The 11,736-nt window shown below is 36.4% G+C and overlaps 1 protein-coding gene across 1 annotated transcript; it reads right to left on the reverse strand.

Annotated features, from left to right (window-relative positions):
• Positions 1–6: 6 nt before the first annotated feature.
• Positions 7–8,926, reverse strand: slc35b2 (solute carrier family 35 member B2). Its single transcript, XM_028439673.1, has 4 exons — positions 8,701–8,926; positions 4,592–4,779; positions 4,346–4,506; positions 7–972 (listed from the first exon to the last, which is right to left on the reverse strand). Exons 1-4 carry the CDS (start codon positions 8,718–8,720, stop codon positions 40–42), a joined length of 1,302 nt encoding a protein of 433 aa, XP_028295474.1. The 5' UTR covers positions 8,721–8,926; the 3' UTR covers positions 7–39.
• Between the last annotated feature and the right edge of the window lie 2,810 nt (positions 8,927–11,736).

The following is an 11,736-nucleotide window of genomic DNA, read 5'->3' on the forward strand; positions in this document are numbered from 1 at the left end:
CGTGGCCGTAAGTTTCCAGTTCGGTGTGACTTTCGAGAGCTACACCTTCTGTGCGAGCGGCTGCGCGGATCGCCGCCCGGATTTCATGCGGTTCCGTGCGTACACCCGTAAGAAAAGCGCCAAGAACACCACGGCGACACCAAATCCGCCCACGACGGTGACGGTGTGACCGTACAGGAAGCAGGACAGGAGGATGGCGATGGCCTGCCTCAGGGTCATGATGATGGTGAAGACGGCGGCACCAAATTGGTTGATAGTGTAGAAGATGAAAAGCTGTCCGCACGCCGAGCACACGGACAGCAGCACGGCATGTAACGCAAACTCGGAGTGTCGTGTCATGAAGGCCAACGACTCGAAGAAGGCCCCCTGCTCCAGTAGCGAACCCACGGTCAAGAGGCAGGAGAACAGGTTGACCCCAAACATCATCTGCACCGACGACATCTTGTACTTGAACAGGTTGTCCTGCCAGTTGGACGTGAAGCTGTCGAAGACTATGTATCCGACGAGGATGACGACGCCGCTAAAGGTGGTGACGGTGGACGGGTGCTTGTTGGCGGTGCTGGAGAGCAGAAACATGCTGACCCCGACAGAGATGAGCGCGGCGGTGAAGTACTCCCAGTACTCGTAGCTTTTGCGCGACACGATCTTCCCCATGAGCATGACGGGGATGACCTTGGAGGCCTTGGCCAGGACCTGCGTGGGGAAGCTGATGTACTTGAGGGCTTCGTACTGACACCAGCTACTCAGGATGTTGGAGAGCGAGGCGAAGGAATACTTGTACATGGGCACGCCGTGGCGGAGCTGCCTGAACAGGACGCACCACAGGCCCGACACCGTGAGAGCCAGGATTCGGTTCATGAAAACCAAGAACTGCGAGTCCTTGAACCTCTCGCCCTGCTCCTCAGGAGTCTTTGCACCGTAGGAACCAGTCATCACCCTCTCCTGCAGGACTCCCCACGTCAGGTACGATATCTGAGAAGAAGAAAACTACTTATATTTTCAATTTTTTTTAAATTTATATTTAAAATATGTATTGAACAATTTAATGAAACTGAATTATACATTTTTAGGATGGTGAATTATAAAGTTTTATAAATTTTCTTATGCTGTTTTAGAATATGCCATTTTTTATTGTACAAATGTTGATAGATTTTGTTTTAAGGGTGACTTTTAACAGATAAAAAATAACCATTAGGCTAACTCAGGTACATTTACTGTAATGTTGATGAATGTACATTGTCCCTGTCAAATAAACAAAATTTAAATAAACCACTTAAGGACTTTAGCTCTTTAAGGTAAGATACCGTAAGTTCTGAACAGTATCTTTCATTTATTCAGACAACTTTTTTCAGTAACTTTACTTTGAAATTTAGCAAAAAGACAAAATGAACTTGCTGGAATTATAAGTTCTGAACAGGCTTGAGGGTCAATTATAGAATAGAAGCTTCACTGTCATTGCACTGATGAAACAATACAACAAAATCTCGTTGGCAGCAGTCCACCAATCAAACAGCAGAAAAATTAAATTACGCTCAAAAATGTGTAGTCATAAATACAATTAAAAAATAAACATATTCATTACATTTTTCAATTACAGTGACCACCTTTTTATTCAATTACAGTTATATTACAATAATGTTTTTTTTCCTCAAAGTTTCAACCTTATTTTTTTCTGACAATTACAACATTTTGCTAATTGTTAATTACATGTGTGTAAGCCACGGAACTGTAATAATTTTACCTAAATTTGTGGAATTTCATCAATTCTGCAAGTACAGTACATAAAATTTAATTGACTATTTTAATATAAATTTTCACGTCAATTACAATTACAGCGACGGGCATTTTATTAAATTATGGTTAAATTACAATTACATTTTTTCTCAAAGTGTTTTTTTTTTGCACATTTTGCTAATTGTCAACTTCAAGTGTGTAAGCCACAGAACTGTAACAATTTCCCCTAATTAAATAATAATCATATTACAAAAATGTACTTGTAAATAATTGTTAGTTACACAATTTCAATTGTAAATGACCTCAAGCCTGGTCCTGAATATGTGAAAGTGTGACAAATAATAAGCACCAATGATGCTAATGTAACTAAAATAGCAATACCTTCTGTGCATGATTATATTATTTCACAATTTAAAAAGCATTTGAAAACATTTTGAAAGGTAAATGTTATTTCTTTAAAACATTAAACTACTAATGTTCAGTATGTTAGATGGTTTTATTGGCTCATCCTCACCTGAGTAAATAGCATTTATAAACATTAACTCCTAAGTATATTGATCAGCAGCTCTATTTGGATTTCTCTAATCTGCCAAAAACCTGTTCATGTCAACCAATAGTAATAAAGCTGCGGTGAGTAAGTGCTTAACACTGTGTTAACAAATGTCCTTCAGGTTGGAAGATTGATTGTTGTTGGTTTACTGTGGGCGTTGTCGACTTCATTCGAATCAGAAAAGCCACATGTTTAGTTTAGCTACATTTTAAAAGCACAATATTTGTTTGGCTTTATTCGTAGTCAATCTGGGTGCAGCGCGCACACAAGACGACGAGTAACTCCTATTTCTATTTTAAGGACACCTTGTCACACGTCACTGAGAAACAAGTAGAACAACAAACCAAGTGACAGAAGCCAAACCTGATCGCAGCATTACAGCCATGAGAACAAAGCTTATTCAACTAGTGACTCATTGTAGCATGTCAGCACAACTCTTAAGGTACAGCTCAAAGTGAACCATTAGGGTACAGGATTCCAGCAAGTTCATTTTGTCGTCTTTATTTTTCAGGAAATTTACTTTGATCTCCTGACATGTTTGAAATGAAACATGTCAGCAGGACAAAATGAACTTGCTGGAATTATTACGCGGAAGTCAAGAAAACATCAAAGCGATCGGCGCAGAAGACGACTAGCAGTTGACAGTCGAAACATGTCTGGAGAAAATCAAAGCGATCAGCAGATGCCTCTGAAGAAGACTGAAAGTTGACAGTCAAAACATGTCAGGAGATCAAAGTAAATCGCTTGGAAAAAAAGTTGTTTGAATAAATGAAATCTTAACATTATATTCAAAAAGAAGACAAAATTAAGTAGTTTGAATTATTAACGGAATTCAAGGAAACATCAAAGCAATCAGCAGACACCTCTGAAGAAGACTAGTAGTTGACAGTCAAAACATGTCAGGATATCCAAGTAAATTTCTTGAAAAGTTGTCTGAATAAATAAAACAACATAACATATTAGGGCACAGGTTTGTACAGAAATATTCAGTAGTTTTATATAGTACTTTTATACTGTATAGTGCTGTCATCACACATGATATTTTAATGATGAGTCATTATGAGTGTGTGAGAGTGAGTCATTAAACTGGTTGGCATTACGTCATTTATCATAATGACTTTGGTAAAAAAAACAAAAACAAAAGGAAGTACCTCAGGTGAATTTTACTATTTCAGGTCTGTGCAACGTTAACACCGTGCAAACCGGTCCAAGAACAATTACAGCAGACAATAATTCTAATTATTTTATCAGAGACAATAGTATTTTATTTTTAAAGAGCTAGTTCAACAAAAAGCGCAGTCCTTTATTAGCATGTTGCCACAAAGGAAAGGTACATGGTGCTCATGTTACTATAACTGATTTGATTTTAAGGGTACTATTTCTAAATCACTAATTTTACTTGTGTTAAATACGTTTACATAGAAGTAAAGTAATCCGTTACATTTATACACCCAACTGTTACTGAGTAATTTATTATTTTTTTTGTTTTTAAATGATCAACGGACATTGTGAAACTAAAAAAAATAAATAATCTTACAACAATCAAATGCATCACAATCATAGCCGACCAACCAAATTAAACATAATGTACCGCGCTAAAACAGCATTGAGTGCCAGTTATTTTCTCAGTTTTAGATTTCATAAACGTAGCTACACTTAGAGCCTGATAATTTTTTTTATTATTTTGAATTGAATTCATTGGTTTTATTTTATTTTTAAAAAACCGGTAATTGTACAGTTTGACAAACCTTATATTTTATACAGATAAATTAAGTTCCAATTGTGGTAGATTTTGTCTCTTCCTTTTTCAGTTTTACATGAGATGTGGCAAAATGTATTACCAAAAATAAACATGGTGGGTGAAAGTAGCTAGTGACTTTTACTTTGAGTTCTATTTAAGTGAACTACTTTTTACTTGAACGAGAGTGTTTTATGTATGACTTACTTGTTTTTGAGAACAATTTCAATCATGTAACAGTACCGTACTTCTACTTGAGTAGGATATATCAGTACTCTTTACACCTTATCTAATAATCAATAAACGTGATTTTAACCTCTCACCTGAAGCCCAACAGTGCAAAATATTAGTTTAACCGCCTGTTTGACCGTTGAGCCTGAATCCCCTTCATTTCTGATGGAAACCAACCCTTCATCCACAGAGGCGGGCTTGGCCTCGCTGCCAAACACGCAGGTTTTTATGAGAGGAAAGCAAATCCCACTGCCTGGAAGTGAAAAGAAAAGAGCACGCAGTGTTAGCTTGGGACAGGGAGTCTCCTCTTCTTCTGTCAGCGTGACCCATATCCCAACCTGTCTCTGAGTAATTGCTGCGCTTGAAGTAGCTGATGAGGAGGTAGCCCGGGATTATGATGGTGGAGTATCCCACCATGTTGACCAGGAAGCGAAAGATCCAGACATCGTGCCAGCCATTGAGCACCGCGGGATCCTCTGTAGCCACGGCGAACGGGAACAGGAGCAGCACCAGTGCAGAGCAAAACCTGGATAGTTCAAGACAAAATTCAACAATTATTTGCAGTAATATTGACTTTTAATTAGGGCTGTGCATTGCAATTAATCTGACGAAACGACACAATTGCATGTTACGATATATCTAAATTACTCAAAATCCATAACCTTGTGAAATATTATACTCTGTTAATTGTCTTTAAAGCGTTAATAATAGCAATAGGCGATATAACAGGATAAGGATATAATATAATAGTGTCTGATCAAATATCATTATCCTATTATATCCTTAATAAGATAAGAATTTTTGTTTTACTTGGTTGTGTACGGGAATATTTAAAGTTCAATAAATGTTAAGAGTTCTATTGGTGTATTTAATCTAATTTCTAATATGTACATTTATATCATATGAGTGTTTCAATTGTCTTTCATAATCAATGTGCGTTAAAAAATAAGTGTATCGGCCTCAAATATCGGCCATGAGCTGATTTTTTTTTTAAAAAAAAACTGGTATCGGCCTTTGAAAATCCCATATTGGTCGACCTCTATTTTGTTCTCATATCGTCATCTGTAACAACCACGATTGGAATGACAACCAGAAAGACAGACTATCTGTCACAAAAGCCTTGAACTGACACAAACCAAATAAATTTTAATCTCTTTCCCCACCATCGCAATGTGCTCCGGGTTACTGTAGATAGGGTCTAAAACAACTATATATAGTATACTGTATAACCTGTCAAACCAGCCCCAAGCCTTGAACACACCTGTGGCCTGGCCCAGCGTTGCTATGTGGAGGTGTGCTCTGTGCTGTCATGGCACTCACATGAATCCTGTTCACAGGGATAGAAGCAGGGGGGGGGGGGGGGGGGCTTGTGACTTACATAGAGCCTCTTTGTGTGGGACTCTGAGTCCGCCTGTAGCCCACTGAACAAGAAGCTTATTACATGTAGGAATGCACTGCACTGGCCATCCCACAAGCTGCTGAAACAGGAACGCACTGAAACCAAGTCAGTTCAGCTAAAAACTTAGTGACCCACTCAGTGTCCTCATCACAGTCCCACATGTAAGAGTTTAAGATTCTAAATAGAATTAAAATGTTGCTTTTTTGTTTTTTGACTGATGGCCGCTTTAAATTCTGTTCAGCCGTTGCAAAAATACATTGCATCCAAAATGAAGAAAAAAGAAAAGGAAATTATGCGACCTTTTTTCATGACAAATAAAAGCATATGCCCTGAAGGCTTATCTGCAAATATAAAGAAATTCAAACTTATCCATTTCTGTCTGTTGCAAAGCTAAACGTGTGATTGCTTTAGAGTGTAAAGATATTGAGGGACCTAATAATCACAGTCAGTGGATTAAGCAAATATCTAGCGTTAGAAAAACTGACCTTTATAGTCATAGAATTTTATGAGATGTGGACTCCTTTCTTACACTTTATGGGTGACATGAACGTACACTTGCCTGCGACTAGACAAGGAAGGACTGGTGCCACCACCATCATCGTAACAAGAAGACTTGTGATTTGCTATTATACCTCTAATTAAGTTTTTTATATACATATACTGTATATATTGATGTACTATTGATGATCGTTATTATCGTATTGCAAAACTTCCCAAACCTCGGCCAAGTGCTAAATATCCCCATTGCCATATATTGGCAGTTATCTGGATTATTGATCCTGATCACTCACCCTTTAAAGGCTTGGAAGAAATGTATATCCCCAATAAAAACAATTAGCAGTGTCCCAATCCGATATTGATATCGGTCTGATATCAGCCAAAAAACATATCGAATTTTATCGAACTGCATCTAAAATCTCCGATACATACAAGCGCTCCAATAAGATTTTGTTGTTTTTGTCTCCACCCTCAGTTGTTCCCAGTAGGGTTGTCCCAATCCGATATCGGTCCGATATTAGCCCGAAAATGAATATCGGATTCGAATTTTCGGCTTCGCCGATATTCATTTTTTTAATCCCAAATTTATTTTTTATTCATTTTATTCAATTGTAGAATATCGTAGATATTATGTTGAAGGTTAAAATGTATGTAACAATTGGTTAATAATAAATGGGTCAGTTTTTCTCATACAAACTGTTGCTGACTATTGTTCTCTGTTTGAGTGTCATCACTTAATCAAGCCTTTATTAACATTCTACACTACAAAATAAGTAATAAAAGTATGTATGATTCGTGCTGATATCGCATCGGATCGTTATCGGTCAATACTCAAGATGGTAATATCGGTATCGTATTGGAAGTGAAAAAGTTGTATCGGGACATCCCTAATAATGATACATTAGGTCCAAATGTATGGGCACCACCATTATTAGATTCAATTCAGATCTTATCAGGAGGATGAAACTCGATGGGGTAGTTGAGGAACCAATCCAACATAACGGAGTCAAAATTTGTAAAGATTGGTCAAATAAATTGCACAAATGAATAGTGAATAGTGCTGGGCAAAAAATCGATTTAATCAATTAATCAAATTTGTAGACAAAGACAATTTTTATTTTACATATTCAAGTTTAAAAAAAAAAAATTATTATTTTATTTTTTTTCCCACCACAGTTTTTTCGGACCTTTTCGTGTTCCGATGTGAGCCCGCCCCCTCTTTGTTTACATTAGTTTATCCTTTAAGCTATACGTGTGCCACGAGCATGTTCAATTTTTTATTCGCACTATGCTGAGATGCTAAGGGAAGAGTTTTTTTTTATAAATTGTAATGTTATATGTTATAGAATGTGTAGTTATTTGATTTCTTAATCAGAAACTGTAAGTTACTGTGTGCTGTTGCACTTTTGCTTAAACCTGAGTTAAAGCTTGAAATTGTTGAATGACAGAGCTTCATTGTTTTATGCATTTTAACTCTTGAGGACAATCATAGCAATAAAGTTGCACTTTTGACAATATATCTGATGTCTACAGTCATTTTTCAGTGCATTAAAAAATAAAAATAAAAAAATCGAAAATCGAATCCAAATTCAAATTTTTCTTTAAAATTGGGGATTTTTTTTAGGGAAAATCGCCCAGCCCTATTAGTGAATATAATTTTTTTAAATTTTTCAATTTGATCCAGAATCAGTGTATTGATCCGGATCAAACATTTCACAAAAAAAAAAAAGAAAGCAGGGGTTAGGGCTGGGCAAAATATCAAGATTCAAGATATATCAAGTTTTCTTTTTTGGCAATATAGAAAATTACAATATCGCCAATATCAATATATTTTTACTTTATATTTATTTTGTATCAAAATGCTTGTTTTAGGAATTGCTGCTTTCACTACTTTTCAGAATAGCATGAAAATCACAGTTATATGGATTAATGAGTGCGTCCTAACCCAGACCTTTCCCTAAACAAGCCACACTACAGAACTCACTCACATGTGCTGTCCCTTATTGGAGAAAAAGACTAAAGTGGCACATATTGTGCAGCTGTTTGCTAATAAATGTGCCTGTGTAGAATTTTAAATCAGCAATTTAAATTCAGAATTGTATTTCTGGTAAGACTTCATTTGAATTAAAATTATCGAAATTTATATCGTATATCGCCATTTTGAGAAAAAAATACCGAGATATGAGTTTTGGGCTATATAGCCCAGCCCTAACACACACATTTCACTAAGACAAATTTCATCGGTGAAACCTGGATTTGATTTATTATCATAAATATAAGTTACCTTGTATTGTATTATCTAAAGGAATAATATTGACTGTATTTGTTCTATCAGTGCAACTCTATCGCTAGCCCACTGTCATAATATGAGGGTTATTATAGCGGATATAAAAACCCCAACATGTAGTTGCTGTAAGTCTGAGTTAATATGTTAAAAACCCATAATAGTTTTGTGTTACTTTAGCATGAAATTTGTGGTGAATTAGTGAAAGAATAGTGAGCAGACAGCACCGAGGAGCCCATCATTCCACCGTCCCGTCTTAGACGCACCTCAGTGATGAAGAAGGCATTTTCCTCTCAATCCGTGGCCGAGCCCCGGAGCAGCTCTGCCGGTCAAAGCTCACGCCTTCCCGCGGTGACACAGCATGAAGCCCCGGTCGCACCCCCGGAGAAAGCAAGTAGTAAGCAGTCCTATATGTGGGACAGTGAGGGTAGGGAAGGCGGCCACGTTCAAGTGAGAAGTCTGACTGGGACTGTGTTCGGTCTATGTTCACTTCAGCAGCAGTAGCAAAGAGGAGCGTTTACTGCGCAGTCTGCCCCCTGTCGGCCTGGAGGATGAACTACAGCTAAGACTATACAATACAACTCTGTTTCCCCTGTTAGCAGAGGTGGAAAGAGTTCTACATATATAGCTTACTCAAGTACAAGTACTGTTACTTAGACTCAACTACAAGTACAAGAAAGTCATACATAAAATACTAAAGTACAAGTAAAAAGGAGTTTGTTTAATTTTGGTAATAAATCTTGCCAGAGTTCCCTTGCATACAGTAAACATCTCATGTATTAATTTAAAAAGGAGCTTAATTTATTTTTAACAAAGTAATCCGTATAAAATAAAAGGTTTGTCAAAATGTAAAATATATTTTTTAAATAAAATAACACCAATGCTATTGCTATGTAAGGCTCATGCTAATTATTGCCAATGCTAATGCTAGTTAATGGTAATGCTAACGTTGATACTCAGGCTAATGCTGGTTAATACTAATACTAATTTATGCTAATGCTAAATAATATTATTAATAGCTAATGCTAAGGCTAATGCTAGCTTATGCTAATCATAGCTAATGGTAATGTTAATGCTAATGTTGACATTAATGTTGACGCTAATGCTAGCTAATATTAATGATAATTTATGCAAATATTAAAGCTAACTAATATAAATGCTAGCTAATGCTAGGCTAATGCAGTGCGATGCGGGCCAGCACATGCATCCTCACTTTCTTCAGGAAATGCAAATATTCTATTTATTATTTATTATGTTTATTTGTCATGGGAATGAGGCCTAAAGTAAGTGTTCAGGGATATTTGTGATTAGAAATAAGATGGAACGATATCGTGAGTTTTTACAGGTGTCCGACACATAAGGAATGATTTCCAAAGAGGAAGAACAATCAGTGAGCTCACGCTAAATATTCTAAGTCCAATTACAACATGAATGAATCAGGAACAGTTCCAAGTGCTTCCTATTATTATTATTAGCACAAAGAGTTTATATGTGAAAATGTCTTGAAAGTGGAAAAAAAATATGCTGTAAAGGCATTTAAATTCAGAAATGGGTGTAATGTAGCAAAAATGCATTAAAAGGAGCAAAAAATATGGCAAGGAAACACGATGAAAATATTTTAAAATATGGCACAATTTGGTGTAGTTTCAAAAATAGTGTAAAAATTAGCAAAAATGGTTTCAATTGTAAAAAAGAAAAAAATATTTGTAGAGGTTAAAAGTGACAATAATGGGTATGTTTTTACATTTTGAGCTCAAGTGTAACATTTTAGGTTTTATTTTATTTATTTATTTCTTCTTCCCTTGTCTGCACATGCTGTCAAAGAACAACACTGCAAGAAGTGCAACCTTTTTAACACAGCAACGCACATTTTGGGTTTTATTACATTTCGGGCTCAGCACTTGACCACCTATTACATTTCAAGTTTTATTATTATTTTGTTATCTTGTTACATTTCAGGTCGTTTGGGGCTCTACCAACCTACGCCGTGGGAAATGGTGGATGTAAGAGTAGCTCAATGTCAGGTTACAAATGTCAGAAGTTTCGTCTGGTTTTTATTTAGAAGAAATCCGTCTGACGGCGTCAACGTGACATCCAGAACTCAGCACAAAAACACCCTGAGGTTTTCCCAGATCACAGTTGAATAGGGAAGTAGCTACGGTTTCACAACTACCTGTTCTATAGCTGCTGACCACAGATGTTTGTCTGTTTAGCAGCTGTCACCATAAACAAGCTGCTTTTTTATTTTGTATTTTGTGAGCACAGGATCTCTATTGTTGCACAAAAGGAACATTTTTCTTCGGCTAATTCTGCATATGGAATCTTTCCCCAGCACTAGCAGCACGAAGTAAAACCTGTAGTAAACCTGTTTGGTGGCAAACATGGCTTCATAAAAGCACATCCAGCTGAGCGGAATTTCCAGCCGCCCTATACAGTTATTGTATGAAAAGAGCCATGAGGAAGAAGCTACTAACACGAAAGCACAAAGGTGCACTTTCTTTGAACAAGCTACTGATGATAGTAGACAAAATAAGGAGCTTTGTCATCAGGATATTATTGTGGTTACCTGGGTCAATCTGAGCTAAGAGAAGTAATACAAGTTATCAAATGACGAGCTGCATTCAAGTAGTAACTTCTTTATCACAGTGGGGGCCACATGATCAGTATTCATGTTAGCATTTGGAATAATGACCAGAGTATTGACACAGTTTTTAGTTATTTTGATTTGTTTTTTCAGAGTCATTATGTGTGTTTTTGTTATTTTGTTGTGTTCTTGGTGTATTTTTCTGTAACCTTTTTGCATTTTCTGCAAGTTTGTGTGTCTTTGGAGCTATTAATGTGCTGTTTTGTGTGTTTAAGTGTTTGTCGTGACTTTCTTTTTTGTCATTTTAGGTTTTATGAGTCATTTTGTGTATTTATGTTATGTTTTGTGTTCTTTGAGTCATTTTTTTTGTTGTTTTCTGCCATTTCCTGTCATTTTGTGTAATTTTGTTGGCAGTTTGTGTGTCATTGGAGCTATTCTGTAATGTGTTGCAGTTTTGTGTGTTTTTGTAGTAATTTTGTTTGTTTAAGTGGTTGTTGTGTTTGTCTTTGTTGTCATTTTTTGTGTTTCTGGTGTTACTTTGTGTATTTTTTGAGTCACTTGCAGTGCCTTTCTGTATTTTTGTTGTTTTTTCTGTTCATTTGGGTGGTTGTTGTGTCTGTATTTATTGTCATTTTACGTATTATGAGACATTTTGTGTATTTTTTTAAATTTTTTGTGTACTTTGGTGTGGATTCACTAAAGGTTTAGGGGTATTAAA

This window comes from Gouania willdenowi, chromosome 24 (genome assembly GCF_900634775.1).
Source record: "Gouania willdenowi chromosome 24, fGouWil2.1, whole genome shotgun sequence".
Classification (NCBI taxonomy): domain Eukaryota; kingdom Metazoa; phylum Chordata; class Actinopteri; order Blenniiformes; family Gobiesocidae; genus Gouania; species Gouania willdenowi.

Excerpts from the sequence above, each read along its gene's own strand:
- slc35b2 (XM_028439673.1), bottom strand. The coding sequence starts at position 8,720 with ATGCCTTCTTCATCACTGAG. Across the intron at positions 4,507-4,591 it reads CAGCAATTACTCAGAGACAG|GCAGTGGGATTTGCTTTCCT; the intron begins GTTGGGATATGG and ends TTTCACTTCCAG. Across the intron at positions 973-4,345 it reads TTTGCACTGTTGGGCTTCAG|ATATCGTACCTGACGTGGGG; the intron begins GTGAGAGGTTAA and ends TCTTCTTCTCAG.